This window comes from Pipistrellus kuhlii, unplaced genomic scaffold (assembly GCF_014108245.1).
Source record: "Pipistrellus kuhlii isolate mPipKuh1 unplaced genomic scaffold, mPipKuh1.p scaffold_m20_p_13, whole genome shotgun sequence".
Lineage (NCBI taxonomy): Eukaryota > Metazoa > Chordata > Mammalia > Chiroptera > Vespertilionidae > Pipistrellus > Pipistrellus kuhlii.
This window is the reverse complement of record NW_023425438.1, coordinates 14029945-14042641: the sequence shown is the minus strand read 5'-3', so window position 1 is coordinate 14042641 and position 12697 is coordinate 14029945. Positions and strand designations below refer to the sequence as shown.

General features: G+C 40.7%; 1 protein-coding gene across 21 annotated transcripts in view; it reads right to left on the bottom strand.

Annotated features, from left to right (window-relative positions):
* DTNB (dystrobrevin beta) overlaps positions 1–12697 on the bottom strand; it is a 146330-nt gene that overhangs the window by 95642 nt on the left and 37991 nt on the right. For all 21 annotated transcript variants that reach the window (XM_045580622.1, XM_045580624.1, XM_045580628.1 and 18 more), the window contains exon 7: positions 2901–3006. In XM_045580622.1, coding sequence (XP_045436578.1) covers positions 2901–3006 — 106 coding nt within the window. The remainder of the gene's footprint in view (positions 1–2900; positions 3007–12697) is intronic.

Sequence of the window (12697 nt, the reverse complement as noted above, 5' to 3'; positions counted from 1 at the left end):
GTGGAAAATGCTAAAAACCAGAATGAGGAAAAAACCAACATGTGCTAGGTCCATAATAAATAAGATTAGGTTTTGGTAAAGTATTCTTTTTTGGAAGAATGCATCATGTGATAGTTATCTTCTGATACACGACACACTTGAGTTAGTAAGCCAGTATAAAAAGTGCAACTTTTGCTTAAGCAAATAAATATCTGTCCTCATGAATAGAACTTCAATACAATTTGAGTAATAAATTTCAAGAGAAGGAAAAGGCCCAACAACAAAACACTAAAAATAGCATAATTTAATTTATTTCTCACCATAAATATTAAGATATGTAGCTAAATGTTAGTGTGATAGGTAATGTTTTATTTTCTATGTATTCCAATAATTTCATATTTCTCGGTCTCTAAAAATATCAATAACCACATAAGAATGTAATCAATAAATAATATGAAGTTGCAATAAAATGTTCATGTGAATAATAATACATCAGACAAATCTACTATTCATATGATTTTATGAAAATGAACTGGCTAGGAAACTACTAAAACACTTAAAGGCTCGAAAAGTAATGCCTCTAAAAGAACCAATAGTACTGTAATAATTAGTAGTATAAATCTCTATCCAAAGACCTTATTAAAAATGTTAGCTGTTTTGCCATGGCTGGTGGTTAGAGTGTCAGCCCATGCACCAAAGGATCACAGGTTGGATTCCTGGTCAAGGGCATATACCTAGATTGCAGGTTCAATCCCTAGATCCAGTAGGGGCGCATGTGGGAGGCAACCAATCGATGTGTCTCACACTATTATTTCTCTCTCTTTCCCTCCCTCCCTTTCACTCTCTAAAAAAATAAATGGAAAAAGTATCTTTGGGTGAGGATTAACAAACAAACACACACACAAAAAGATAGTTCTTTTATTCCAGTCAAGAGATTCTGGATCTTTAAAAAAAAAAAAATAATCCTGAATCTAAGGTACTTATAAACTAAAGCCACAGTTAAAAAAATAAAAAAAGTGCCTGGCCTATGTGACTCAGTGATTAAGTGTCAACCTATGAACCAAGAGGTCATGGTTCGATTCCCAGTCAGGGCATACACCCAGGTTGCAGGCTCAATCCCCAGTGTGGGATATGGAGGAGGCAGCTGATCAATGATTCTCTCTCATCACTGATGTTTCCTCCCTGAAATCAATTAAAAATATATATTAAGTATGGGTAGCAGAGAAGTCTCAATAAAATATAGATGTGTGTTTCATTCTTAGGAAGGGAAAAAAGAGGCCTCTGCTTTTTAGTGCCTTTCAGCTGCTACCGTTCTCTGTGAGGAATGAGGAGAGACAGGAAGAGCCCTGAGGGGAGGTTACGCAGAAAAACCACAGCCTTCCCTTTAATAAACTCAAACAACCTACATGAGGAGATAAACTGATAGTAGCAGCAGAAAAAATTGAGATGTTGCTAAGAGATAAGTGCCATTGCAATGCCAAGTGGAACAAAGATTTAAACCAAATTACTAGAAAGAATACTGAGAGTAACTCAAGGTAAAATAAAAATTAAAGGAAAAAATGGAAGATGTGTGAAACCCAGAACTAAATTCTATCTTAGCTACTTTCCTTCAAATTATTAAAAAGTAGTTTTAGTTTTAGTGGTTGATATTGAATATATCCAATGTTTGACCCATGAGTTTTAAAAATTAAAGAAAAAAAGAAGCATGGCTAAGCCAGGTGGACTCAAGCCAGAAACAACCCCCTGGAATCTCAGAGGAAAAGCCTGGAGTTTGAACCACAAACTCTTATGACCTGACTAGAGACCCAGTGCACGAGATTTGTGCACTTGGGGGGCGGGCAGCCCAGCCTGCACCCTCTCCCAGCCCAGGAGCCCTTGGGGAATGTCTGACTAACAGGGAGTGGGCCTAAGCTGGCAGTCAGACATTCTTAGCCACTGCCGCTGCACTCACCAGCTGTGAGCCCTGTGGAAGTGCACTGACTACCAGGGGGCAGCTCTGGTGTTAAGTGTCTGCCCCCTGGAGGTCAGTGTGCATCATATCAACTGGTTGTTCTACCATTGGGTCAATTTGCATATTACCCTTTTATTATAATATATAGGATACTAAAGGTCAGGTGCATGAAATTCATACAAGGGGGCGGGGGGGTCCCCTCAACCCAGCCTGCACCCTCTCCAATCCGGGATCCTTCAGGGCCTAAACCAGAAGTCAGACATTACCCTTTTATTATATAGGATACTAGAGGCCTGGTGCATGAAATTCATGCAGGGGGGGGTCCCCTCAGCCCAGCCTGCACCCTCTCACAATCCAGGAACGCTAAATCCTAACTGCTTGCTGCCTGATCATCCCCATACTGGCCTGGTCACTCCTAACTGTCCTCCCCTCCCCCCTGTCAGCCTGATGACCCCTTACTATATCCCTGCCAGCCTGGTTGCCCCAACTGCCCCCTCTGCCAGCCTGGTCATCCATAACTGCATCCCCCGCCAACCTAGTTGCCCCTTACTGCCCCTTCCCTGCCAGCCTGGTCATCCCTAACTGCCCCCCTACCAGCCTGGTCACTCCCAACTCCCCCACCTCCTTCCTGCCAGCCTGGTGATCCCCAACTGCCCCCACCCCCTGCTGACCTGGTTGCCCCACACAGCCTGCTGTTCGGTTGTCTGTCTGGTCATTTAGGTCGTGACAGCCCCTGGCTTTTTATATATTAGGATTACTACCTCTTGGTATTCTATCTAAGTAATAAGACCCCCTCCACTTCTTTATTTGAGAAACAGATATTCTTTTGAAAGCTAAAATCACAAATTCAAATAATAGAGTACCAGCAAATGTCAAATACAATTTCAATCACAGTAGCTGAGGACATTATAAATACTCAGTTCACATACTTCCTTATAGCATAGGAACGAACAGGACAAGTTCTGCTTACCATTCTCGACATGAGCAAGCCTGTGCATGAGAGGCAGCCAGACAAGGCACTGGGGAGGAGGATCGGCCATCATTGTGTCTAAGAACGTATTTAACATGATCTTTTTCTGTGGAGAGAAGAAAAACAGATATACTTTATATTTTTCAAATACCTCTGGACTCCAAGATTGTTAATCTGGGGCTTTCCCAACCAAGTTAATGAATTACATGTGGAATTTAATTGCAAAATAAAATATTTTACATTACTACAGACACTGCTACACACTACCGTACACTACTCCTGGCTTCAAATACATTTCCACATACATTATTTTATCTGAGTCTTAAAACTACTATAGAAGTTAAATGGGTTAGATATTACTATCTTCATTTTACAGATGAGACAATGAAAGAACCAAACATTTAAATACAGGCAGTCCTTGGGTTACGTCGGACTCAATGTACATCGTTTCATGGTTACGTCGCCATCTCCCATTTATCTATATAAAAAACAAAAGTTCTGTCATTTCAACATATGTACGCATGTATGTATGTATGTGCTTTATGTTTACTATTTATTTACCACAAGTAAAGGTCAGGAACTGTTATCTTTCTTTTAAATTTTTTTACTGTTTCATTTCATTACTGCTGTGCTCCATGTGAATGACATAGGTGCTTATGTAGGAGGGCTCTGACTTACGGTGAAAATTGTGACTATGACGATCCATAGGAATGGATCTCCGACGTAACCCAAGGACCTCCAGTACCTTGTAAAGGCCCTGCCCAAATCGGATGCGAAGCAGGACTAGAACTCAGATATCCTGCCCGTTAGTACTAATCCCAGCATGCATCGTGGAAGCACCACCCCACACCCAACTATAAGGCATCCATGGGAACAGGAACTGTGGCTGAGGGCTGTCTACCGCGTTTCCCGCATTCACAACACAGCCAGGCACAGCAAGCATTAATAATTGTTGAGTAAATAGCAATGTGAGGGGCAAACACTCAGACACATCATCTAACAACCTTCTCATTTGCGTAAGAGAAAACTGAAGCTCTGAGTAGTGAAGTGATGGGACCAAACCGCAGAAATAGATAGAAGGAGGATGACATCACAACCTAATATTCAAATGCCCAGCACAGTACGCCCTCCACTGTCCCATCTCCTTGGCTGGGTTGCTTTTTTTTTTTTTTTTTTTTTTTGGTCTTATCTTTGTTCCTCTCTTTTAAACAAATATATTGTAAGCTTCCACTGTGTGGGAGACACTGATAAAATAATGTCCCATGTGGACATAGAAAATTATTGGACAGCCTAGAAAAAAAACAGTCAGGTGATGTAGATAAAACAAGTTCTCCACAATATTTCTAATTAACGAAACTCCTCTTTATTTTCTCTAACCCACAGAACACCTTTCCCAGCTCTAGAAAGGGAAAGGAGGAGAGGGCAGTGCCACACGACCGGTGTAAAAGTCTGTAACTGTAACCCGGACACCGAGGCGCCCACTTCAAACTTTATTCCAAACGAAGAGCAACGACAAGAGGGCAAATACAGGAGAAACGGAGGCGCACAGCCCAGGAGACAGGCCTTTCCCAAGCCCTGGCTCACAGTTCTAAGTCTGAGGGGTTGGGGAGACACTTAGTATTAGGGGTGACGCCGAAAGGCACCTTCCTCTCCCACGTAACTGCGTTCTCAGTGCCACCACTTTAAGTGAAAAACGGGATAGAAAAAACATGGTGTTTCCCCAAAAAACTTTAAAAGTTTTAATTTCAGAAAGGAAGGTAGAAAGATAAAAGTGGTCAGAGCTGACAAATACTGTGCCAGAAGACTACAAAATAACAGACTTTGACCACTAATGCGTTCAGCACAGGGAAGCACAGAGTGCGGGCAGTTCGTCAGGAAGACGGGCCTCCGTTTTCCCATCTGACCCACCATGACACAATGGTCCCATCACGCAAACGTGTGTGACCACCCACACTGAAGTCTGGGTATCTTTTTGGCAACTATGAGAATCTTGACTCCATTACAGGTAAATTAGAAGTCATTCTTATTGAAAACAACCTTTCAAAGAAGAAACTGATATACCGGGGAGAGAAGAAGAAGAAAAAAAAAAGGTACAGTAGGTGGCAGAGCAAGAAAGAAGCTTTTGCAATTAAAAACCTGAGAAATATGAAGGGGAGTCTCAGGCCAGCACCGAGCCTGCAGGCCAGCACTGCCTGGGGAGGGAAAGGTTCTGAGATCCAGGTAAGAGGGTGAGAAGAGTATGAGGTCATCAGCTGAAGACCCTCTCTGTATAGCTGTGCCCTGGCAGTGAGGTGTGAGAAATACAATAGCTACTAAAAATAAGTCAAAGATTTCCAAAGTGTTTTCCATCTCAGGCACCCAAGTCCATAATTTCCAAGGCCTCTGGGAGAAGGAGTGAACAACGTTAAAGACAAAACCAGAAAGTCACCGAACTTCTGAAGCAAAGTCCAGACGTGGAAAACGCCTGATTGTAAAGAGGTAAATAACTGTTACAAACCAAGATGAAATTAAGAATGCTTCTTCAAATTACCAACAAGGAAGATGCTAGGAAGTTTTAGCTCGTAAGAGGTGGTAAACAAATTAAGCTAGCATGTCATTTATTAAAAATGTTTAATATTTCTACATCTTCTATTTGTTAAAAATTACATATTTACAAATCCACTCGTAATCATAATGCTACTTTCTCTGAAATAGTTTTGGTTTGCCTATCATTGAGTTTAATTTTTTTTTTTCATCTTCAAGATAAAAAGGAACTATCAGTTTTGCTATCTCAGAAGACCCTCAGAGTCAGTTTGCCAAAGTTGTCCTGAGGGAGGTCACGCTGTCACTTGAAGCCCTCTGCGAGTGAGAGAAAGGAAACCAGACTGGGTCCCCGGGCTCTGTCTTCCAGTAACCATGTGATGTGGGGGGAAATCACTTAACACTGGTTTTAGTTTTCCTCTCTCTCCAGGGCAGTGGTTCTCAGAGTACTGTGAGAGGCTCTCCTGAGAGGTCCTGGAAACATTTTTTGGAAGTCCATGACGCCAAACTACTTTCATAATAATGCAGACATTATTATCTATTTCAAACTCATTCTCTCATGAGTATACAGTGGGCTGTTCCAGAGGCAACGAGGCATATCCACAATTACCTGAAAAAGCTATTACAATACTCCTCCCCAGAACCGGCCTGCGTGGCTCAGCAGTTGAGTGTCGACCTATGGACCAGGAGGTCATGGTTTGACTCCCGGTCAAGGGCACATGCCCAGACTGTGTGCTCAATACCCAGTGTGAGGCATGCAGGAGGCAACTGATCAATAATTCTCTCATCATTGATGTTTCTCTCTCTCTCCCCTTCCTCTCTGAAATTTAAAAAGAAAAAAAAGTATTTAAAAAATATATTCCTCCCCTTTCCAACTACATATCTGTATGAGGCCAGATTTTCTTCCTATACTTTAACCAAAACATATCATAACAGACTGAATGGGTAAGCAGATATGAGACACCAGCTGTCTTCAACTGAGCAAATCTGAGATTTGCAAAAATATAAAACGACATTCTCATTAAATGTTATGGTTTTAGTATAGCTATTTTTTCATTAAAATACATTATTTTAATACTAATACTAATGTAATAGGTTTATCACGGTTATTTTCAAAGACTTAAAAGTACTTTTTATAATATGAAAATACTGATATTTGTAAATCACATAAATAAAAGCTCGATGGGGTCGTCAATACTTTTATTGTAATGAGGTCCTGAGATAAAAAAAAAAGTTTGAGAACTTTTGGGATAGAATTCCAGCTCCAATCTGTGAGTTACTAAATAATTATGTGAAAGATAGGCTGACTCATTTTTCTCCCTTTTTGTTTTATTTTCTCTTGAGTTAAACATTCATTGCATTTCTCATTTTTTGTTTTTAAACATTTTATTTTGAAATAACTTTAGATTATGAGTTGCAAAGAGGGTTCTGGAATGCCCTTCTCTCAGCTTCCCGTTTTTGTTTTTGTTTTAATCTTTATTGTTGAGAGTATTACAGATGTCCCCCCTTTACCACCATTGCCCACCTCCATCCTGTTTCTACCCCACTCCATGCCTTCACCACCTCCTGTCTGTGTCCAGAGGTGAGATATCTGGTTAATATCTTCAAGCCCCTCTCCCCTCTTCCCTCTTCTATTTGCTGGTTTGTTCCATGCTTCCATGCCTCTGTTTATCCACCAGTTTATTTTGTTCATTAGGTTTCTTATTTATTCTGATTTTACATTCCGTTGTTGATAGCTATGTATTTGTTGCCATTTTATTGTTCATACTAAAGGCCCAGTGCACGAAACTCATGCACTCATGTGTGTGTGTGGGGGGGGGGGGGGGGGGGTCCTCAGCCCAACCTGCATCCTCTTGCAGTCCAGGAGCCCTCGGGGTATGTCTGACTGTCGCCTCAGGCCTTAGCGCTGCCATGGAAGAGGCTCCCACCACTGCCACTGGCTCGCCAGCAGTGAGCCCGGCTTCTGGCTGCATTGAGCATCATAATGTGCATCATAATGAGCATCAGTGCACATCATAATGACCGTCATTCTGCCACTGGGTCAATTTCCATATTAGCTTCTATTACACAGGATTTTTTCCTCCTCCTTCTTAAAAAATCTAAGATCCTTGAAAATCTCACTAAATCCCTCGAAGCTCTCATGCATTTCCTTGAGTAACATTATAACCATGGTTTTGAACTCTGTATCCAGTAGTTTGCTTGATTCCATTTCTTGCATTTGTGACATTTCTTTATTCCCACATTTTGACTGCTTCCCTGTGTTTGTTTCTATGTATTAGGTAGAGCTCCTATGTCTCCTAGAATTGGATGAGTGGCCTTAAGTAGTAGGTGTTCTGTAGGGCCTAGTAGCTCAACCACCTGAACATTCTCTCCTAATTTTTATAGCACAATAACATTTATGACAAAAACTGTAACAAATTGTAAATTACGGAAATTTCTCCCCACAATTCTCATTTTTCTGTATTTCCCTCCAAGTGTATAAATGTTTTTATGTAATTATGTGCAGAATGTAGTTAAAATATATAAGCTGTTTTTTCACTTAACATTTTATTAAATAGTTTTCCTACAAGATCTTTATTTCTAATCATTTTAACAGCTGCCTGATCCACTGAGCAAAAACACCATGATTTGTTTATGTCTTCCTCAGTGAAACACTGAGAATGTTTCTCTTTGTCCGCATTCTCATATTTTTCCTTAGAATGGTTCTGTTTGTCACCTACATCACCACCCTCTGTCATTCTGAATCTCAGTATTGACAATTTCTTACCCTAAATGCCATTCTCACTTTCCTCCCTATAACCTTGGCTAAATCTTTGCTGTTTTAAAAGGAGAGTAGAATCATGTCTTAAAAATGAGAAATCCAGTATTACATGAGGAAACAAGTAAAATAATTTAGCATGAGGTCATTATAACTGCAATTTCCAATCTCATCATCTCCATTAAAAATTCTTGCCTGGTTGGTGTGGTTCAATGGTTGCATGTAGACCTATGTACCATGAGGTCATGGTTTGATTCCTGGTCAGGGCACATGCCCGGATTGCGGGCTTGATCTCAAACTAGTGTGGAGCGTGCAGGAAGCAGCCAATAGATTATTCTCTCTAATCATTGATATTTCTCTCTCTCTCTCTCCCTCTCCCTTCCTCTCTGAAATCAATAAAAAATATTTTAAAAACATAATTCCACAATAAATCACAATTTGGAAAAACAACTCTATTTCCTTATGGGCAACAGGTAAATATTTCTTATCCAGTGCCCTCTTACTTGGTAATCAGTTCAAGTATGACATCTAGTTCAAACTTGAAAACAACACTTTAAAAAACTTTTAAATGTTTTTAACTTTTGTGTAGAGTTATAGAAACACTTTATCTGACAAAGATAGGCATGCTGGTTATTAAAAAAAAAAAATAGTTATATGACTAGTGCTATGGGTGAACCTTTCTATTTATTAGACATGAATTTGTCCATATCCACAGATTTATTTTGGATTTTGAAAATTAGAGTACTTTGTAATAACACAATATAATGTTGCTGCACTTTTTATCAGAGTTATTTTATTTATTATACCTAAAAGGATATTTGGAAAAACTTCATTTTGTTCTCTGCAAAGATTGTTTCATTTGAGAAAATCATGGAATAATATCAGGGAAAACAAGGTTGTAAGTATATACATGAGCTTTAAGCTTTCTATTAGAATTCATACCTATTTGATTTAAAATCCTTACTCGATCAATCCCACAAGTACCCAGTAAGCACTGATCATTTCCCAGACCCTGTTGTCATGGCGATGTAAGGTTGGAGACCAAGGTGCATCCCTCCAGGGCAGGCGTGGGCTGGATGGAACATGCCCCGGGCTGCAGGAGAGGAGCAGCTAATCCCACATGAAAGACCCAGAGCATCAAAGGGGGGATGTGTTAGCTGGGATTTGGAACTCGAGGCCCTAGTTGGAAAAGGGGGTTCATGGTTATTGGCATTTCAGCTAATAGCATAAACTAAGACAAGAACTGTGTTAAAGATTCACTCAAAATGCACGTTATGCAACACAATTTTAAAAAGGTAACATTTTTCACCTATCAGATGGGCAGAAACTCCTAAGTGTAAGAACATGCGCTGTTGGCAAGGCTGGAGGGTCAAGGGGTGCAGCTCCTGGGGCCTCAGCAAGGTCTGAAAGAGCCCAGGGCACAGCGACAGCGTGGAATGCAGGTGAAAGCGAGGCTGGGGTAAGAGTGATAAGCACCATGGTGCAATGATAAGAACCTCATCCAGCCTGGCCAGGGTGCCTCAGTGGTTGGGCATCGGCCTATGAGCCAGGAGGTCACATTTGATTTTTGGTCAGAGCACAAGCCTGGGTTGTGGGCTAGATCCCCAATAGGAGGCGTACAGGACGCAGCGAGTAAATTATTCTCTCTCATCATTGATGTTTCAACCTCTCTCTCCCTCTTCTTTCCTTTCTGAAATCAATGGGGAATTTTTTTTATTTTTATTTTTTTTAAAAACCTCATCAAGTCCTAACTGGTTTGGGTCAGTGGATAGAACATCAGCCTGCAGACTGAAGGGTCCAGAGTTCGGTTCCCATCAGGGGCATGTAGTTTGGTTGCAGGCACATAGGGAATGTGCAGGAGGCAGCTGAATCGATGTTTCTCTCTCATCGATGTTTCTTACTTTCTTTTTCTTTTTTTTTAATATACTGTATTGATTTTTACAGAGAGGAAGGGAGAGGGATAGAGAGCTAGAAACATCGATCAGCTGCCTCCTGCACACCCCGTACTGAGGATGTGCCCGCAACCAATGTACATGCCCTTGACCGGAATCGAACCTGGGACCTTTCAATCTGCAGACCGACACTCTATCCACTGAACCAAACCGGTTTTGGCTGTTTCTTACTTTCTGTCCCTCTACCTCTCTTTTCCACTATGTGAAAAATCAATAAAATATATTAAAACAAACAAAAACCTCATCAAGTAGGAAATAGGAGTTAGTCATGTGTGTTTTTTTAAGCAAAATCAGGACATCAACTAAACTGTATTTTAAAACGATGACTCAAATTTGCTTACGATTAAAATAAATAATAAAACAAGCTGTATCTGAGGAGGCATCATCCTCTTCTTTAAAGTGCCATTAGGCCACTAAGTAAAGTGACTAGACCAGGGTCCTCAGGTTTCTGCTTTGCCTGAAGACCGGTGAGCCATACGGCTCTAGGGTAGGAGGGGACTTGGAGTGAATAGCATACTATGCTTATCATCCAGCTTCAACAGCTGTCACCAGAGGGCTAATTTGTTTTCATTTACACCTTCTCTCTCCCTGCAACCCAAATTATCTTGAAGCAAATTTCAGAAGTATTCCCTCTTGAATTAAATTTACTCCAATATTTTATTATGTGGACACCTCGCATGCGTCTGAGGCTTAGAGCATTCTTATAAGAGTCTTTTTGTGGACATACCTTCTACATCACGTGGAGAAAGTCTGTTTAGGTTTAAAACAAACCTCCAGGGCTTCTTCCAAAGAGGCTTGTGAGAGTTCCGGCTGCTCCAAATCTTTGCCATGATTTGGTGTGTCACTGAATTTTAGCTATTCCAGTAGATGCATTCTGTTGAATTAACTTATAAATTTTGGTTGTTGTTGTGTTTTTAAAACTATTAAACTATATGAAAATATACCCCTTACTTGGCTTAGTTTGTGAAAAGCAGGCAAGTTGTTTTTATAAAAAGTATCTGATGGTGTATGAGCTAACTCACATTAAAAAAAAAAAATAAATAAATAACCGCCTATGGGGAAACAAACCATATGGGAAAAGAACATTTTAAAAAGAAACCCCAAGCGCACTGAATTTAACTCCTGCTGCATGAAACTCTGTCCCAAGTCTCGTTTTGTTGTTGTTGTTGTAGTTATATTCATAGGCCAAACACAATTCAACTTTCCTGTGGATGAAGATAAGCCTTTTTGAATTTTCCAAACCTGCCATGTATAAAACCAGACTGAGTTTTTTTTTTTTTTTTTTATAGGAATCGGAAGCAAGTAAAAAGCAACCATTAGGTTGTGAGTTCAAAGGCCTGACAATCATGACACAGGTAATTTGCAGAATCCTAGATAGCATTCTTAAAATTAACAATTAGAATTTTAAAAATATTCTTCAAATTTTAAACCATTATCCCAATACTAGAGGCCCAGTGCATGAAATTTGTGCACTTGGGAGGGGACTGTCTCCCAGCCCGGCCTGGGACCCCCTGGAGGACATCCCTCTGGCAGTCCAGGGCTCTCACAGTCCAGGACCCCTTGCTCCTTGCCGCCCGTCTGCAGTGGAGGTGGGAGAGGGTCCTGCCACCGCCATTGCACTCGCCAGCTATGAGCCCGGCTTCTGGCTGAGCAGCACTCCCCCTGTGGGAGTGCAATGTTGAGCGTCTGCCCCCTGGTGGTCAGTGTGTGTTATAGCGACCAGTTGTTCTGTCATTCAATCAATTTGCATATTAGGGTTTTATTATATAGCATTAGCTTCTCATTATAATATTCACATTATAAGTAAATCGAAGATTACTTTAGATAGTACCCCACATAACTGTCAACCATTGGTCAAACGTTGCTCTTCAATGGTACTTCTTTGTAGAAAGTCTCCTTCCCATTACTTTACTTCACAGGAACATTCCATAACCTGATCAGTTTTTAGCCTGGCCCCCAGGAAGCACCTGTGTAAAGAGCTACATGGACATCAGATACAAGAGTACCTCCCCCCAGCATGGTGGTGTCTTCTCCTCATCATCTCAGTTACAGTTCTGGAGGGTGTTTTAATGCCTGCTGGACACTTAACGCCAGGATATAATATGTCTGGGCAGCCTCGTGTTATTTGAAAATGCATATTCAGGGGGGAAATGCAAACTGTGCTTTATTAGAATAAATTGAAGCACAGTGATAGTCTTAACACACTAAAAGCTGATGTTGCTATTTATGCAGAGAGAAAAAAATGCCGTATGGAGGCTAACTTCCACAAACACAATGAGCCAGGTGTGCACGAACTGGGAAGAACACCTCCTCAGAAGCTACTAAAAATAAACTCTTCTATATTATGGGTGCAACTTCAATGCTGAGGCTGAGAAGCTCTACACAAACCACAAAAGACTGCTGGAGAGATGAATTCAGATACGAATGAACTCTGAACTTTCAATGTAAAAGCGGGTGTGTGGGTGCTTGTTTTTGGTTCTTCTGTGAATGAAAGTATCACAGGTCAGGAGGGTCTGTTCCTTTTATATTTTGACCTTTCGTTTAAATCATTTCAGACTTACAGAAAG